This window comes from Grammomys surdaster, unplaced genomic scaffold (genome assembly GCF_004785775.1).
Source record: "Grammomys surdaster isolate TR1022 unplaced genomic scaffold, NIH_TR_1.0 144, whole genome shotgun sequence".
Taxonomy (NCBI): Eukaryota; Metazoa; Chordata; class Mammalia; order Rodentia; family Muridae; genus Grammomys; species Grammomys surdaster.
The window spans coordinates 6,512,274-6,532,224 of record NW_021604602.1 but is presented as its reverse complement, the minus strand read 5'-3'; the positions used below and the strand labels follow the sequence as shown (position 1 = coordinate 6,532,224).

General features: G+C 45.1%; 1 protein-coding gene across 1 annotated transcript in view; it reads right to left on the bottom strand.

The window, feature by feature from the left end:
* Tecpr2 (tectonin beta-propeller repeat containing 2) overlaps nt 1–19,951 on the bottom strand; it is a 96,043-nt gene that overhangs the window by 49,254 nt on the left and 26,838 nt on the right. Inside the window, exons 3-4 of the mRNA XM_028764488.1 lie at nt 6,044–6,172; nt 5,032–5,163 (exon numbers count right to left, since the gene is read on the bottom strand). Of these exons, the coding sequence (XP_028620321.1) occupies nt 5,032–5,163; nt 6,044–6,172 (261 nt within the window). The remainder of the gene's footprint in view (nt 1–5,031; nt 5,164–6,043; nt 6,173–19,951) is intronic.

The following is a 19,951-nucleotide window of genomic DNA, read 5'->3' as shown; positions in this document are numbered from 1 at the left end:
TCTTTCTTTCTTTTTTTGGTTTTTCGAGACAGGGTTTCTCTGTGTAGCCCTGGCTGTCCTGGAACTCACTCTGTAGACCAGGCTGGCCTCGAACTCAGAAATCCGCCTGCCTCTGCCTCCCAAATGCTGGGATTAAAGGCGTGCGCCACCACCGCCCAGTTTTTCTCAAACCCATTTCTACAGTCACAGCCTCCTGAGTGTCCTTCTGTTCCATCAGCAGCCTGCATCAGCGATGTTTAAGTACGATCAACTAGTCAAGAATAATGCTGCAGGAGCGGCATAGGGCACACGGCTTTAATCCCAGCACTCAGGACGCAGAGGCAAGCTGGGCATGGGGCACACGGCTTCAGTCCCAGCACTCAGGATGCAGAGGCAAGCAGATCTCTAAATTTGAAGCCAGCCTGGTCGAATACCAAGTTCTAGGACAAGCAGGGATACATACAGAGACTGCCTTTTCAGGATGTTTCTGATTTCTTCCCCCAATTTTCTTTCCTTTCAGTTTGCTGAGCAGTGAGACCCGAATGGCCTTCTCTCAGTTTCTTTAGCAGCCTGCTCACAGGGTAACAGTAGATGACAAGCAGCAACAACTCCTTAGCAGCACCGGGGGAGAGCAGAATCGAAGACCCTTGGTAGCCGTGCCAGCGATGGTCCCACAGAGCAGCAGTTCTAAGTGGCTCCACTCACCCTAGGATCCCTGAGACTAAGACTCTTTTATAGCATATACCAGGCCAAATTCATTTCCATAGAATACCAAGATGTTAAATATCCTCTTAGCTTAAGCGTTTTCAATTTGACTTTATGTGTATAGGTGTTCTGCATGAGGTATATCTGATACCATCTGTGTGCCTGGTAGGCAAGAGAGGCTAGACAAGGGCGTCAGGTCTCCTGGAACTGCAGTTATAGAGGGTTATGAGCTATCATGTGACTGTTGAGAAATGAATCTAGGTCCTTGGGGAACGCAGCCTGTGCTTTTAACCTCTGAACTATTGATAAACCTGCCTGCATTTTAGGCTTACAAGCCATCTTATAGTAAAGACAAACTAGGTTCATTCCTGTCTATGATTAGACCTCGTTAGTCAAGGCCTCAGCTATGCCCTACCTGTGACCTTAACTACAAGTGGTGCTGCACTGCCTATTCCAGAAAATGGCAACCACGCCTTTGTTTCAAAGTTGCTATGACCACCTTCCAACCCTACCTTTGTCTCAAAGGCTTGTCATGCCCACTGTGTCATGCTGCTCCTGTAACCCTGATATTTGCCCGCCAAATCCCCCATCTGGAAATCCCCTACCCTTGAGCTATGATGAACCTTATTTTGCCATGTCCAATGCTGATCTCTTGAACCCTTCCTTTAGGGGGAGATAGCTCATGTTCAAGAATAAAAAAGCTTGCTTTAACTAATGTGGCCATGATGATGTGGGTTGGTGGCCTTTCTCCTCAGATCTTTGGGATCAACACCATATCTTCATCTGCATGTCTTTTCATTAAAACTACTGTTTTGCTAAATAGATGTGTCATGCCCAACACAACACCTTCTAAATGCTTCCACTGAGAGCACAAGAAGTGCCTTGTACAGACCATGTGGAATTTCATCATGAGCCATGACCACAGCACCCAACTTTACAAAAGTCTTTGTCCCTCCACCACACATTCACACTGAAAATATAAATTCCACTGGAAAATATCTTGATGCAGAAAAATGGTAATTTCAGCTCTAAGGAATGGAGGTTTTGTTCTTGATGTGATCAAATGGGATGTGTGCACACAGACCTGCAGGATGAAACCCTGGGTCCTGAGGATGACCCCATGCCTGCCGTGGTAGGAGCGGCACTCAAACCACATGCTGTTTTCACTCACCATTTCACCTGAAAGGGTGACGACTATAGGGAGCGAGGCTCTGGCAGACACTTTCTTTGTAAAAAGGAAAAACAAGAGAGCCTGTTCTTTCAGTGTTTGTTACCTTCAAGTGAATATGAGAATCTTGAGAACTTGTGTTTGTATAAATTAGACAAGATTCCAAAAGCTGAAGAATTTTGTGATCAACATGATGGAGTTATTAACAAAGGTACTTTTCTTTCATTTAAAAAATCTTTTTATTTACTTATCTTATACAATATGGGTGAGTTTTTTTTAAAAAAAGATTTATTTATTGTTTATTTTATATATGTGAGTATATTGTAGCTGTCTTCGGACACACCAGAAGAGGGCATCAGATCCGATTAGAGATGGTTGTGAGCCACCATGTGGTTGCTGGGAATTGAACTCTGGACCTCTGGATGAGCCGCCAGTGCTCTTAACCAATGAGCTATCCTTCCAGCCCCAATATGGGTGTTTTACCTGCATAAATGTCTACACACTAAGTGTATGCTTGATGCCCCAGAGGCCAGAGAAGGTCTCAGATGACACAGAACTAGAGTTAGACAGTTGTGAGCCTCTATGTCCTCTCTCCAGCCCCAGCCTTCTAATATTATATAATACACGTGTGAACATCTGGAAGATCTGTACCATCTGAGATGCCTATTCTACTAAGCGACAACACATGATACTGAAACCATTCAAAAGTTAAAGATCCACTCAAAAGTGAAAGATAAACTAACAGGTTTTCATGTAACAAGGTAGGAAAACCCATCAAGGGTTTCAGATGCCACATGGCAATTAGCTTTTGAGAAAACCCCACATGCTAAAGCAGCTCACAGAAGCCACAGGGTAGGCCACCTCTCTATGAGCTGCTTTCCAAGCAGTGCTCAGAAGCCTTGGGAACAATATGGGCTACTGCCACTGCTTCTAAAGACTTGTTTATTTTATACGTATGAGTGTTTTGCCTGCATGAGTTACTATGCACCACTTGGGTGCCTAGTTCCCACAGAGGTCATAGAGTGGGGCTTGATCCCCTGGGACCGAGTTACAGACAGTTGTCAACTGCCATGTTCAAACCCAGCTCCTTCAGTGGAGCAGCCAGTACTCTTAGTCTCTAAGACATCTAAAGTGGTTTGAATAAGAATGGCTTTCTTAGGCTCATATAGGTATGGCCTTGTTGGAGGAAGTATGTCACCGTGGTGGCGGGGTAGGCTTTGGGGTTTCAAAAGCCTCTCCCTCTCCCTCCTCTTCTTCCTCCTCTCCCTCCCTCCTCCTCCTCCTCTTTCTTCTTCTTCTTCTCCCTCCTCTCTCTCCCCTCTTCTTCTCTCTCTCCCCTCCTACCCCTGCTGCCTGTAGATCAGAACATAAAGCTCTTAGCTACTGTTGCAGAACTGTGGCTGTCTGCTTCCCACCACAATGATAATGGACTAACCTCTGAAACTGTAAGCAAGCCCTCAGACAAATGCTTTCTCTTATAAAGAGTTCCCTTGGTGGGGGCTGGAGAGATGGCTTAGTGGTTAAGGGTACTGGCTGTTCCAGAGGTCCTGAGTTCCATCACATGATGGCTCACAACCATCTCTGATGCAATCTGATGCCATCTTCTGGCAAGCAGGTGTACATGCAGCTAGAGCATGTACATAAAAATAAGTAAATAAATCTTAAAAAAAAAAAAAGTTCCTTGGTCATGGTGTGGTCATGGTGTCTCTTCACAGCAATAAAACACTAAGACACCATCTCTCCAACCTCTGCCAGTGCTTTTGGCTGCCACTAAACTAGATGATAAGAACCTACTGCTGAAGACACTACACACTTAGGATGCAGGGCACAGGGAAATCAAACAGGAACTGAGCTGGACACTTCCTCGTGCCACTTAGTTTTCAGAGTGCCAGAAGGTGGTGCTATGCAGGGTGTTAGAGGGAGACACTATCAGTCCTCCCGCTGTGGGTGACCCTGTGCTATACTATTCACTTGTCAGTGTAACAGTGCTGTGTCTGCTTCTGCTGAGGTATGAGGCCCGTGCCCCTGGAGGGAATTCATGCCTGTTATTATAAATCTGGTTAAAAGCGCAGCGCTGGAGAGGTCACGGGCACTAGTGGAGAAACTACTGTTGTTTTGTTAAATGGGCAGGTTGTGGCCATCCAACTGCCTTCTAAATATTTAGGTTTATGACCTTAAATTGGTGCTTTTTTCATTGTTAGTCAGAGAAGCTTCTTTTTACAGTGGGCAGAACTTAATTGCAAAGCCTCAAAACTGGTCAAAGAGCCGAGACTGTGTGATGACTGAATGCTAAGCGCTAAAAAGGACATCTGCATCATCCTCTCCAAGGCTCAGGGGACAGCACTGAGGAGAGGGCAGAAAGGATCGAAGAGCCAAGACAGGAAGGAGTGAGTGCTGTAGAATATTACCTCTGGGGATGTGGTCATGAACCCATAGCAGCCATGCCTACCCGCAGAAGACCCGTGTAAGACTGGGCCCGGTGACATTCCAAAATGAATAGGGGAGGGCCCCCAAGACCCCGTCTCCCTGTAAGGAACTACTGACAGTCAATGGTCGCTTGGGGAGAAGGAGAGACCTTCTTCAGCTGTGTGGCTCCTGGTCATTGCCATCCTCTTGTACATAACGAGCCACAGTCATGCTCAGGACAGCAACCCTAAGTAAGCTCACTGGGTCATACACATACTGATGTGGTCACAGACATGACTAGAGAATTATCTGCATCCTTCCTGACAATATTTCAAGGAATCAGGAAGGGTCACCAGCTCTTTGCTTAACAGTAGCCAGGAGAACAGCACACATGTTTGAAGAGCTGAGTTGAACACTGCACATAGCACGTACATATCGAAACACCATGAGACACCCTGAGAACTTGTCCAACTTGTTCCTTTGTTTGTTTTGACATAGACTTTTACTACGTAGCTCTAGTTGGCTTGGTACTTTCTATGTAGCCCAGGCTGGCCTCAAACTCATAAAGATTTTCTGTCTCCGAGTGCTGGAATTATAGGGCACCACCACGCCCGCCTCAAACATGTATACTTTTTACAGTTGATTCTGCAGAACAGTTCTTTAGTCACAGAAGTAGGAGCTTATGGCAGCTTAAGGGCATGGACACGGAGGCAAGACTGCTGCCTACTACAGATGAAAGCCGGCGATGGCCAGCATCTCTGAAATCACCTTACCTGGTCTAGATCTAGAGAGGAGTAGACGATCTTCCCTTTGTCATCTCCAGAGAACAGCTTCATCCCATTGGGGCTCCAGGCCAGAGCTGTAATGCTGGTTTTGTGGACACCACTAACATCAAATCTCCGAAGCTACAGGTGACAAGAGATCCCAGGAAAGGAGAGCTGTGTGACTGCCCGACTACTTTGGGGGGGGGGGGAGCTGGTTTCCAAACAGAACTGTACAGATTCCATGTCTGTCCACATTCAAAACTCACAGGTAGGCCAACAAGGTGGATAACAGCACTCTGCCAAACCTGAGGATATCAGTTCAATCCCTGGACCTATATGATGGAAGGAGACAGCGAACACATGCGTGCACACACACACACTCTCTCTCTATTGCTCTCTCTCTCCCTCTCTTTCTCCCTCCCTCCTTCCCTCCCTCTCTCTGCTTTCCTTCTTCCTTCCTTCCTTCCTTCCTTCCTTCCTTCCTTCCTTCCTTCCTTCCTTTCTTTCTTTGATTGTATTTTTTTATTGGATATTTTCTTTATTTACATTTCCATTGTTTCCCCTTTCCAGATTTCCCCTTCAAAAAGCTCCTAACCAGCCCCCCAGCCCCTGCCTCTATGAGGGTGCTTCCTCACCCATGCATCCACTCCCATCTTCCCGCATCTCTCTCTCTCTGTCTCTCTCTCTCTTATGATAAAAAAAAAAAGAAAAAAAAAGAAAAAACAGAAAAGGGCATTAAGTAAAAAGAAGAGCTCTGATCTGTGCTTTATGCCAAATGTCCCAAGCAGGGACAAAGATGTCACCGAATTATAAAAAGCACGATGTCAGACTGAATATAAACTTTCTAGGCAGATGAGGACCCCCTGCCACCCACACACTTTACAGAGATCCTCCAACCTCTGCCTCTGGAGTGCTGGATCACAGGCTGGAGTCACCACACCCAGCTCTGAGGATTTCTCATCTTAAAAATGTCTGAGGAACTGGCCAGGAGGAGAAACAGTGATAGAGCCTGGGCACTCACCTGCTTGTTCCTCCCTGGCAATGCAGACACAAGCTGGAAAACTGCAACTCTCCCGGAGGCAGTGCCTGCTGCAACAAGGTCATCAAAGCAGCTCAGCAGCTTCACCACAGTGATGGACTCTATCTTCCCCTAAATGAAGACGCATCAGAAACAAAGACTATGACCAGAGAGACACTTAAAATGAAGAAAATAAAAAGCAGCTGTAAAGTGGGGACCATGAAAGAAGGTTCCTGAGCTGCAACATATACATTTCTGATTAAAAATGTGTACAAAGTCAGAAAGACAAATCATTCTAGGATTTCTGCTTTTTAAAAATTATTATAATAGGGCTGGAGAGACGGCTCAGCGGTTAAGAGCACTGACTGCTCTTCCAGAGGTCCCAAGTTCAATTCCCAGCAACCACATGGTGGCTCACAACCATCTGTAATGGGATCCAATTCCCTCTTTTGGTGTGTCTGAAGACAGCAACAGTATACTCATTTTATATATACTTATATATTAAATTAAAACAATTCGGGCTGGAGAGATGGCTCAGTAGTTAAGAGCATGGACTGTTCTTCCAGAGGTCCTGAGTTCAATTCCCAGCAACCACATGGTGGCTCACAACCATCTGTAATGTGATCTGATGCCCTCTTCTGGTGTGTCTGAAGACAGCTACAGTGTACTCACAATAAAATAAATAAATCTTTAAAAAAAAACAATTCTTTAAAAAATTATTATTATAATAAAATATAGAGAACCCCAGATTACCATTTGTGTACATTTCAGTATACAGTGTATCCATAATGTATGCTATCACCCTCCACTTCCAGAATTATTCTCATCTTGCAAAACGGGAGCTTTACACCCATCAAACAATAAGCCCTGTTCTCCCACTGAACCCCTCCCCACCCGGCTCCTGGCTACTGTCTTACTACTTAGCCCTACTTGACGGTGAAGGCCCCATGCTTGTCTTTTCTGACTGCCATATGTTATCTAACACGATGTCTGTAAGGCCCATGAAGCATGCAGTGGTACCCACCAGAACCTCTTTCTCGTCATCCCTTTATACAGACACACAGTTTGCCTACTTGTTAACCGTCTACTCTGTTTCCATGCATGGCTTTGAGACAGTCTCTCCATAAGACCTAGGATGACCCTGAACAAACTGCCCACCCCCCTGCTTCAGCTTCCCCCATGCTGGGGTTATTGTACATTTGCCACCATGCCTGACTTTACCCACTCCTGGGGTTTTTTGTTTTGTTTTTTAAATTATTAAAGTACATAAAGCCAAGGGTTTGCTTACAGCCTCCTGACACATACATCTCATTATACTGTGCTCTTGTTGGAGTTTTGATTTGTGCTTACATGGGAATTCGCAGCTGCTGTAGGTCCCTGCCAACAGTTGGTTTTTTGACTGATCAATAAAGAGCCAACAGCCAATGGCTGGGCAGAGGGATAGAAGCAGGACTTTGAGGATTCCCGAGAGGAAACACAGGACAGGGTAAGGGCAGAATCGCCATGACAGGGAAGCAGAGATTTCACACTTAAAGGCCTGCCGACATGTAAGAATCTGGGAAATTGGGTCTGAGGTAGCAGGGAAGAAATATAGATTTAGCAAATATTAACTCAGGAATATCGGAGGACAGTGTGTTAGCCACGTGAGTAGCCCAACCATTGAGCAAGAAGGGATATTAAAAATAAGGCTGCATACTTGTGTATTTTCATTCATGAACCCAGAGCTCCTGGGTGGGTGCAGAGCCACGTGCGCCCCCTGGGAGCAGAGAGCAACGATAAAAAATTCACTATGTAGACCACGCTGGCTTGGAACTCACAGAGATCCACCTGCCTCCACACACAGCTGTGGAACTGCACAAGGGTATCTTAGTTCTTGGCTGGGCATGGGCCTTGAACCTCAAGACTCCAAGGGAGAAATGGCAGGTGTTTGGCCTCGTACCCAGAACCCAGGGTCCTGAAAAGCAGTCTAGTCTCCATAGAATTACATTGTTCAGTCACATAGGCCACTGCAGCCCCTCCCAAAGTGCACAGGTAGAGGGCGTGACTACAGGCCTCAGGCCCTAGAGAGATTTACATGCTAATGAAGGCCAGAGGGCGGAGCCAATTAAGCATTCTTCCCCAGACCCTCTCCCTTTTCTCCCTCCCTATTTAACTCAGATCTGCCCCAAGTTTTACATCCAGATCCATCTACCATCGGCCAAGAAAATAAACCCTTTTGGAACCAAGGACTTCCTCGTATCAGTGGGGCCTGCTGTCACCAAAGCCTCCAGCCTGAAACTCCAGACCTTTCTCCTGTTTGTGGGACCCGCTGCGTGGAAAGTCTCCACTGCCTCTGCCTTTTCTCATACCCAGCTATCATGATGATCTCCATATCCACTCATCTTTTATGAAGACTTCTCACTTTAGTTATCATAAATAATGCTATGAAGAATGCACAAGTATCTCTTGAACCCTGCTTTCAAGACAGGCGTGACGGTGCATGTCTATAATTCCATGACATGAAGTACCTTACTTAGGTATTTGTAATGTTTTGGGTTGGTTTTTTTTTTTTTTGAGACAGTTATATGTAGCCTAGGGTAGCTTCAAACTTGAGGATCACTTTGAACTTCTTGATCCTCTTACATCTACTTCCAAGTACTGGGATTATAGGAATATGCCACGATGTAGGGTTTTTTACAGTGTTAGGGATCAAACCTAAAGCTTCATATATATTAGGCAAGCACTGTACCAACTGATCTTCCTACACTGAACATCCTGACATTCCAGGATCAATTTGACTTTGATCATAATATATAATTCCTTGAACCTGCTGCTGAAACCAGTTTACTAGTATTTTTTTTTTGTACTGATGTTAATAATGAATACTGCTATATACTTCTTTTCTGGTATCTATCTCTCAGACTTTGTTATCAAAGTAAAATTAGTGTCATTGTTTTGAGGTTTATTTTTATCATTTTTAATTACGTGTGTGTGTTTGCTCACCCATGTCCATTCACACATGAACACAGTACCCACGGAGGACAGAGGTAGCAGATCCCCTGGAGCTGGAGTTGCAGGTGCTTGTGAACAGACAAACATGGGTTCTCAGAACAGAACTCAGGTCTTCTGCAACAGAAGTACATGGTAGTAACCACTGAGCAATCTCTCCTGACCAATTTATTTGTTCTTTACAGTGATTCTTGTTGTTAGTTGTACTAAAAATTCACTTGTGTTTTGTATTTTCTGTACTGAACCCATGATCTTGTGCAAGCTAGGTAAAGGCTGCATCACTAAGCTACAATCCAGTCCCTTACTTGTTAATTAAACATTACTTTTTACATATGTGTATTCTGTGTGAGGGAGGTGTGCCACCACATGAGTGGAGGTCAGAGGACAACTTATGCAGTTGCGTCTCTTGGTCCACCACATGGACTCCAGAGACTGAACCTATGTCAGCAGACTTAGGCAACCGTGCTTCCTCACGGAGCCGATCTTATTTGTTCTTCAAACGTCTAGCTGATTTCACTGGTCACGCCCTCACGTCACATTAGCTTTACTCCACCAGTTTTCACTATAATCATTGTTACCATTTGAGATTCTTACTAAGAGGTTTACTAAGAGTTTTTTGGTTTTGTTTTTTTATTTTTTATTCATTTTTTCCCTGAGACAAGGTTTCTCTGTGTAGCCCTGGCTGACCTGGAACTCAGAGATCTTCCTGCCTCTGCCTTGCAAGTGCTAAGACTAACAGTGTGCCCCACCACCATCCCATAGGACCTTTTGTGGGTATCCCATTAGGCACCCTAGTCCTGCTCAGATTCCCTTCCTTTCATGTCTTCCCTTCACCCTTGTAACCTGCCCCCACTCCATCCCCAACCACCCAAACACACGCATACACACACATACACACACACACAGACACATACACACACACACACAAACACACACACACACACACAGACACACACACACACATACACACACACACACACACACACCACACCGAAGCATAGAAAACATCTCATCATGGAAGCTGTAGTGTGTCACAGTGTGCCCCACAGTATATGCCTTTGTTCATACATCTTCATTTGCAAGTGTTCATTGCAATGAGTCACTGGTCTGGTTTGAGATCTCTGGCGTCTGTGATACCATCCATACTGGATCCTTATTGAGACTCCTAGACACCCCCTTGCTGCCCTGTCATGGAGATCCTCCAGCTTTAAAACAGTAGGACCGGCCCTTTCACACCTCTCAACCATTTGCAGATGATAGAGATTCTGGGGTGGACAACTTAGAGCCCTGGATTTGGGCTCGTTCCCTTATCCTAATTCCCAGGTGAGCTCTCAACACAGCTTCGGCTCGGCCACCGAATGCTGCCATTAGCAGGAGGCAGGGTCAGCTCTCCTGTTCTCACACCCTAAGGTCTGGCTCAAACTGCCCCTCGACCAGGGCCAGCCCTGACTTTTATAAATGCTGCAGCCAAGGAGAGTCAAGGCCCTCTCACCCACTCTCATGACCCCAGGGTCAGCTCTCCCAACCCTCTCAGGTAGTCAGGGAAGAGGAGGTGGAGGACATCGACCCCCAGGCCAGCTATCCTTCATTTATGCCTTCAGGGCCGGCTCTACTGTGTTGCTCAGACAAGAAGCAGGGCCCACTGTCCCGAGTGCTGCAGCCTGTGAGGGGCAGGGCCCACTGTCCCGAGTGCTGCAGTCTGTGAGGGGCAGGGCCAGCTCATCTGCTATGGCAAGTGGTGAGGGACAAGGAAGGATGGCATCCCCTCTGCACTCATACCACGTCTTGGCAGACAAGCGGTGGGGTCAAATCTCTAGTTCTCTTGCTCTTTGGGGTGGCTCACCTGAGGCCCTGTGCTCTGCTGTGCTGTCCAGGTAAGAAGTAGGGCCCGCTCTCCCAACTGTTCTCCTGAGCTTATGACATTGTGAGGTATGGGGAGCTATCACCTCTGCAACCATGCCACCCCACAGCAGATGAATGGCAGGGTGAGTCAAAGACATCAACCCTAACCCCTGTCATCAGATAGCCACTGACTCAGACATGGCCCTCAGTGGCAGTTCCGGCTGGGACCTCACCATGGCCCCAGGTAGCAGGGCTGGCCACTGACAACAGGCTCCTCCTCCTCCGCACCTCCAGTCTCCAGCTCCATCTGTCTTCATGATGCTCAAGCTGTTCCGCTTCTTTCTCTCCCATCTGACCACCACACGTTTGCACACTGTAGTGACTCTGTGGCTCCTCCATTTGCAGGCTGGCCATATGGCTGGTAGGCCCCTGGGTGACAACCTCCATCTGTGCCGTGTGGTATGGCAGCAAGCAGGTGTCTATGACCAACCTGTGTCATAAGCTGGAGGGAAAGTCTGTGGGTGGCAAGCCAGTTTGATGGTCTCTGCCTGTCTTCCTCTTCCCGTGATATGTTACATGGGTTTGATTTGATTTGATTTGATTTGATGACATAAGACAGCTTGGGGCACCAGGCCAGGCATTAAGCTAGGATGAACAAAGGACATAGGAACACCACCACAAACAAGGCACCTTTGTCCATTGCTGGGGGCACTTGTCTTACTTTTAAATTATGTGTGTGTATGTGTGTGTGTGTGTGGGTAAGGCTCTATTGCTGAAGACAAAACTGCCCATCTCATTGAACAGACGGAAGTTGTGCTGGTTCCTAACTAGAGCCTTCACCCCTACTGACTAACATTCGTTGTCCTGAAAGGTACTCTGCACACTACCAAACGAGCACGGTAAAGACCAACCTAGCTGTCTTAGTTAGGTTTACTATTGCCTAAATAGTCACAAGGATCATGCCTAAGTTTAATTTAATCTTCTTAGATCGGTAGACGAATGCTACCCAGCGTTCAGGAGACGCAAGAATATTGCTGTAAGTTCAAACTTAGCCTGGGCTACACAGTGAGTTCCAGGTCAGCCTAGGCTACAGCGAAAACACTCTCAAAAACAAGAGAAAACAATCCCAAGCTTTTCTTAATACATTCTAGCTCTGCTTCAAAAATCATTTACCACCACCCCTCCCCCAACCAAAAGAAGGTCTAGAAAAGATTCTACCAAAAACATCCAGTGATATAGTCAACCTATCTGAGTAAGACACAGGAAAAGCCTATATTAGAACAATAAGCCTATATTAGAATAATAACCTGGTAGGAGCCATTCGGAAAATGCAATGACAAGCAAGTGAGCTTTCTGGAGACGGCTCCCCATTCTGTATGGCTGCAATGGGTGTGCTCTGAAGAGGCAAGGACCCCAGGGACTTTGTCTCAAGAATGCTTCTTGCTGCTATGCCTGTCAGTGCCGTACTCCTCACATGTCTGACACGGCCTATTGTTTGCTGGGTTTAACCCACTCTGTTGGGCAGCTTTCCTGCAGAATCAATATGAAGATGAACTTTCATGTAACGATGCTGTCTAGATGAATTGAAGATTTCATAATTCTTGATCATGATTTTATAAAACTCCTGAATTGATTCAAGTAATTTTAAGCCTCTCCCTAACCCCCAGCAGAAAAGAAAATTACAAAAAGAGTTCTGTGAATCTCCATGTGTCACAAGGCATGTACTTTGTACTAGGAAAAGAAATAGGCTTGGGACAGATTTATGATCAAGAGAAAATAGTCACTCTAGGCTAGGAATGAGACCACTAATCTCAGCAACTAAGGTCATAAACTAGGAGCAGGTGATTTATTATAGGTGTAGGAACAGAAAATAAATGATTTAACTAGTTTATCTATCTAAGAGTTCAGAATAATAAGACACAAGACAAATGACCTGTCTCTTCATAAAAACCTTGCTAACTTATGCCATAAAAACTATTGCTTTAAACTTAGGTATAAGTCTTAATGGAAAGACATGTAAACAATTCTGCTGTAACTCCTTAAGCCATATAGACCTACGACACGAACTATTGCTTTGAACTTACTATGAATTTATGAAATGAAAATGTTTTAAAAATCATATAATCAATAACATATAATAACATAATAACTCCCTTTTCTGTGATATCTTATTTGTTTTTGAATGAGGTAATCTTTCTTCTTACGTAGAAAGCTATGTCCTAGAAGATATAAAAAGGCAAAGAGAAAAAAATAAATGTGTAATTGGAGTCAGCTCCTTGGAGTTAGTTTCATCCATCAAATGTGTGTGTGTGTGTGTGTGTATGTATGTATGCATGTATGTATGTGTGTATGTATGCATGCATGTATGCATGCATTTATGTATGTATGTTTGTATGCATGCATGCATGTATGTATGCATGCATTTATGTATGTTTGTATGCATGCATGCATGTGTGTTTGCATGTGTGTATGTATGCATGTATGTATGCATGCATTTATGTATGTATGTTTGCATGCATGTATGTTTGCATGTGTGTATGTATGCATGCATGTATGTATGTATGCATGCATTTATGTATGTATGTTTGTATGCATGCATGTATGTATGTGTATGTGTGAAATTGTTGGAGCTTGCCTGTTGGAATGTGCTTCATCTACTGAATGTGTGTGTGAGTGTGTGAATTTTTCTTTTTCTCTTTCTTTCTCATCAGCCCAAGTAATTAAGTTTCTTTTTCTAATCCCCTGCAGCTTTCAGCAGGAGTCAACCACAAGAAGCCATCACATCAGCTTTGGCACAGAAGAGCAAAAGAGAGCCGAATTGTCAGGAGCATCCAGCTTTTGAACCACCACCAACTCTACGGGCCACCTCAGTTTAACCCTGGTCTCAAAGTCAGTCTTTGACACCCACTCTTAAGAAATAAGCTCCCCCTGTTAATGTCGGGTGAAAAAGCAGGTCCCATAGTCACCTCAGTGTTTGGAACCCAGTCACCCTGCAGCTCCCACCTGCCCTTCCATGAATTAAATCAAGATACTCTACCCACACCAGCACCTGGTACTTAACAAAGTTCACTCACTCATTTAACCCTTACTCTGCCCTAGCACGTGGGTAGCCTCTTCCTCAACTTTCAGAAGAAAGTACTGAAGTGAGACCCAGTGGGACCCCAGAGCTGAGCCTTGAACACAGCTCTGATATAACCAACAGGTACACGTTGATAATCTGTCTGACTCAACCTGGTGGTATAGTTTACACCTTCAGGTGCCGTACTGGCTGGTTTTATGTGTCAACTAGACAAAACCGAGAGTCATCAGAGAGGAAGGAGACTCAGCTGAGGGAATGTCTCCTTGAGATCCAGCTGTAAGGCATTACTGTCTCAATTAGTGATCCGTGAGAGAGAGGCCAGTCCATGGTGGGTGGTGCCGCCCCTGGGCTGGTGGTCTTGGGTTCTATGAGCAAGCCATAATGAGCACTCCAGTAAGTAGCACCCCTCTATGGCCTGCCTCTGCATCAGCTCCTGCCTCCAGGGTCCTGCCCTGCTTGGGTTCTTGTCATGACTGCCTCAAACAATGAATAGCAATGTGGAAGTATAAGCTGAATAAACCTTTCCTCTCCAACCTGTCCTAATGAAGGCTTCTCTTGCTGCAGTGAAACACCATGACAGAGACTTGGGGAGGAAAAAGCACTGTTTAAAACGATTAGGAGGTGTGGCCTTGTTGGAGGAGGTGTGGCCTTGGAGGAAATGTGTCACTGAGGGTGGGCTTTGGGGCTTCAGAAATCCAAAGCAGGCCCAGCCTCTTCCTGTTGCTGCTGATAGAGGCAGAGCTCTCTGCTACTTCTCCAGCACATGAGCTCCCTGTGCTCCCGGCCATCAGAACAAAGGACTGAGCCTCTGAACCTGTAAGCCAGCCCCAACTAAGTGTTTTCCTGTATAAGGGTTGCTTGTCATCGTGGGGTCTCTTCACAGCAATAGAAACCCTAAGCCACTTGCTATACCCATAGAACAGTCTCACACAGCCGTCACCAAAGATGCTTCCCCCTGCAGATGGGAACAACTGCACAGAAGGCTTGAAACACTCAGTCATATCAAACCCCTTCCCTCAGGACTCAGAACTCACAGAAGAGGAAGTGGAAGGATTGTAAGAGCCAGAGGGACGGAAGATACCAAGGAAACAGTGCCTTGTAGACACAATAGGACTGACACAAACTCACAAAAACTGTGGTAGCATGTACAGGGCCTTCAGGGGTCCAAGGCAGATGAAGTGCCAACCCTGAGAAGAAGAAATTAACACAAGCGCCCATCCTTAACCAAGAAGCTACTCCAACTGAAAACACTTGTAAATGAATTTTTCATTTTCTCCAACTGAGTGTCACTGGAGATACAAGTTACATTTTTTTTTAAAGATTTTTTTTTTTTTTTTTTTGGTTTTTTGAGACAGGGTTTCTCTGTGTAGACCAGGCTGGCCTTGAACTCAGAAATCCTCCTGCCTCTGCCTCCCAAGTGCTAGGATTAAAGGCGTGCGCCACCACTGCCCAGCAAAGAATTATTTATTTTATGTATATGAGTAGTACACTGTAGCTGTCTTCAGACACACTAGAGGAGGGCACTGGGGCCCATTACAGATAGTTCTAAGCCACCATGTGGTTGCTGGGAATTGAACTCAGAACCTCTGGGAGAGCAGTCAGTCAGTGCTTTTAACCGTTTGAGCCATCTCTCCACCCCCCCTTTTTAAAAGATTTATTCATTTATTTTTATGTATGTGAGTACAATGTCACTATCTTCAGACACACCAGAAGAGGGCGTCGGATCCCATTAGAGATGGTCAGGAGCCACCATGTGGTTGCTGCTGGGAATTGAACTCGGGATCTCTGGAAGAGCAGTCAGTGCTCTTAACCACTGAGCCATCTTCCCAGCCCCTACAAATCACATTTGAAGGTAGACCCTATGCCCAGCAGTAGATGGCCAACAGAAAACTAACTTAATGCTATGTTTGGAGGTTTTGGGGGGCTGGGGAGGTGAGACAGGATGTCTCTGTGTAACAGCCCCGTCTGTCCTGGAACCCACTCTGTAGGCCTGAGTGCCTTGAACTCAGACATCCGACTTCCCCTGCGCCCCAAATACTGGGGTTAAAGGTGTGTTCCACTACTGCCTGGCTTGTTTGGGCATATTTTTACCTTATATGCAAACATATACTTACTGTGTTTGTATTTTATGGTTTCCAATTTTGTGTTTTTATGGTATGTCAGTGTATGTGTATGTATCTGTGCGTGTATTATTTTCTGTACTTTTTATTTGTTTTATTCTGTTTTTTAAATTCTATTTTATTTGTCTGTTTTCTAAAGAGAGAGAGGAAGAAAGTGTAGAATTGGATGGGTTGGAAAGTGAGTAGGATTTGGGAGATGAAGGAGAAACCATGATCAGAATGCATTGTATGAAAAGAAATGTATTTTCAAAAACTAAAAAAAATTTAGTTTACTTTAAAATTATTCGTGTATGTTTGTGTGGGCACGTGTATGTGAGTGCAGGTGACTTTGAAGGGCAGAAGAAGGTCTGGCTGCCCTGAAGTTGGAATGACAGCTTGTGTGCAGAAGTTGTGTGCAGCCTGATGCACTGCTGAGAACCAGACATGGGCCGTCTGCAACAGCAGTACACGATCTTAAACACTGAGGGGAACCTTAAATGTTTCTCAACCCTAATTTAAATAATAGTTCTTAAATGCTTTATCCTCCCTTCTAGCCTACTACCCACTAGAGGTAGTGGGAAAGAAAGGTTATTAGGATACGGGGGAAGTCTACCTGTTTAGAAATTGTTCTTTGGAGAAAATCCCATCTGCTTTGATTGGAAATCAGCAGTTCCGCTCCCAGGAATCATTAGTGGGAGCGTGATCCACTGACAAACACTTCGCAAATATACCAGAGTCCAGTTAGGTAGTGGTGGGATAGCAAATTAGCAGTGGTGGCACGGCCTAGCAGAGACAACTAAACCTCTGTCAAACCGGCACGCATCAGCAGGAGGGACCAGGACCACCAGGGACACCAGGAGACGTTCTTTGCTGTGCCTCTTTCAACTAAGCAGAGATCAGCTAAGACTCGAGACCAAGAAGTGTTGCAAAGCTGGCTGTACAAGTAAGCCAAGCCCCTCACTGTCCGTCAGTCCTATTTATACTCTCTCCAAACATCAGGTGTCTTGCCCTGCACGTGAGTCTGTATCACCATCACTATGCCAACTGCCCCAATGTACGGAAGCAGCAAGAAGCTGTAGGAACCTCTTGAGAAGGTTTTTAGTGTATTTTTCGAATGGAGTTCAACTATGCCTGTAAGGTGAACCAATACATACGTGTGAAGAATCCTTCATCACTCATTGTCCTTTCAAGTGCTTGCTTTAGCAACACATCCTTTTACCTGTGTCTGCTTCAGGAAAACACTCCTTCACATGTTTGCCCCAGCAAAACACCATCCAACACAACTGACTTTCCAAAGAAGCCAGAAGTTTCCACTTCACTGAGACAATTCTTAAATACCCAGGAAGTCATTTCCAATAGAGAGGGAGGACCTATAGCAATGAGGGGAAGTTCAAAATGGCCACCTACTTTACTGACATCTGGGATCAGAAGCAAGGATCAGCTGTAAGAACCTACCTCCCGATATTTAGAGGACAGAGTACTTTTGACCATCCTGGATCCTGAAACATGAGGTGGCAGGAACAGAACTGCTTTTCACAGGCAAGGGGTGAGACACAGGCATCTGCTAATGTGCTAAGGACTAAACCCGACCAAAATCTACCACACTTAACCTCAAGCTGCCTCTAGAGGTCACAAGCTATTGACAGATTCTGTACAACTAACTTCTATAGCAAAGAGAGGAAGCCAATGTCTAGTGGGTTCTCACTCCTTCATCTTCCCAGAAATTCCACTTTCCGTTCTAAATTCCTAATCTTCAAAATAACAAAAATTTAAAGAACTCTTTTCTTTTGGTTTTGTTTGTTTGGTTGTTTTTTATTTTGTTTTGTTTTGTTTTTTTGAGACAGGGTTTCTCTGTGTAGCCCTGGCTGTCCTGGAACTCACTCTGTAGACCAGGCTGGCCTAGAACTCAGAAATCCGCCTGCATCTGCCTCCCAAGTGCCACCACTGCCCGGCTAAAGAACTCTTTTCTAATGAAAGAAATGCTGGTTAATCATAAGGGACTCAACTCTTATTAAGAGAGAACTAAAGGCCAGAAATAGTGATGTATGACTTTAATCCCAGCACTTACAGGTAGACTGTAAGTTTGAGGCCAGCCTGGTCTCCATAGTGAGTTCTAGGAAAAGCCAGAACTATAGAGAGAGATCATGTCTTAAAAACCTAAGGGAGCCAGGCGGTGGTAGCGCACGCCTTTGATCCCAGCTCTTGGAAGGCAGAGGCAGGTGGATTTCTGAGTTCGAGGCAAGCCTGGTCTACAGAGTGAGTTCCAGGACAGCCAGGGCTGCACAGAGAAACCCTGTCTCGAAAAAAAAAAAAAAAAACCCTAAGGGAATGAGAATAAATATAATGAAGGAGCTTTGACAAGAGGATATTTCCCAAGCAATTAAAACAAAAGTCTGAAGTCAAAAGACTCCAAACCAGAACCAAGACCAACTTGATTCTCAGCGTGGACGAGTACAGAGCCACTGAGAGGTGACACTTGTCCTTGATTCTCAGCGTGGACGAGTACAGAGCCACTGAGAGGTGACACTTGTCCTGTCTTTCCCAGGTTTGCCCAGTTGATTAAACAATATACCCAAAAAGGATTTATAAACTGATTCCCAGCATCTTTGGTTCTTAAATCAATAATACTATTAACTCTGACTCAAGCTTCATGTAAGTTTATTAAAACCATGGCATAGCATATAAATATTCAAGCTTGAAGTTTTCCCTTCTGGTAAACCTCTTTAATTTCTGATGCAGTCATTTCTACAGCCATCAGCCTGCTAGATATGTAAGAACAAGCTCTATATCCTAGGTACCAAGTGAAGCCTCAGTTTACCACAGTGAGTCACAGTCCTGGCCCTCTTGTATTGTAGCTATGAGACATGCACATAAAAAAAGGTGCCTACAGTAACTGGGGGTGGTACCGACAGCTCACTTTCATATGGTACTTTACAGCTTTCAGAATATTTTCATGGGCTATAAATAAATCCAATGCCAGATGGAGATACAGGTTAACAAATCTGGATCTTAAGTAATAAGGAACAGAGTGATCCTTTGAAGATTCTTACTGTTGCTAGTATTACCAGTCAGGTCTTTCTTGACTATGGTTAGACATAGATGGAAGGAACAAGGGAGTGGGGCTAGAAGGAAGACCAGCTCCTGCCTGATGCATTAGTTCAGGCCAAAGTTAGTAACAGCCAAGTCTAGCAATCCATGAATGAAATGGGTCCCTAAGGCAGTAAATCCACAATGAAGACAAACTCCATCAAGATCTTGTTGGGCTGGTGAGAGCAATATAACAACAGTTCAACAGCTTTTTGTTTGCTTCTTTGTTTTTCTAGACAGGGTTTCTCTGCATAGTCTTGACTGTCCTTGAACTCACTATGTAGCCTAGGCTGGCCTCAAAGTCAGAGACTGGCTGGCTTGTGCCTCCTGAGTGCTAGAGAGGCATGTGTCATTGCCACTGCTACTGCCACTACCACCCAGCTTCTTTCTTTCTTTTTTCTTTCCTTTTATTTTTTTCTTTTAAGGCAGCATCTCTGTATGTGGTCCTGGCAGCCTGGTACTCATGCTTACTATGTAGGCCAGGTTAGTCCAAACTCAAAGAGCTCTACCTGCCTGCCTCCTTAGCACTGGGTTTAAAGGAATGCACCACCATGCCCAGCTATAACCACCTTCTTTATTGTTCTATTGTGTTAGGAAACTTGTTAAGTGCTGTATCTGCATTGCTGAAGCTACAGGCTACCTGTGAGGAGAGAAGCTATAGCTATCTTCATGCTATAAAAGAAGGGCTAAACTCCAAGAAGCTCAGTGATGTGCCTAAGGGAGTTAGAATCAAGTCAGGGTCCGCAAGTCATGGTCCACAAGTCAGGGTCCACAAGTCAGGGTCCACAAGTCAGGGTCCACAAGTCAGGGTCCACA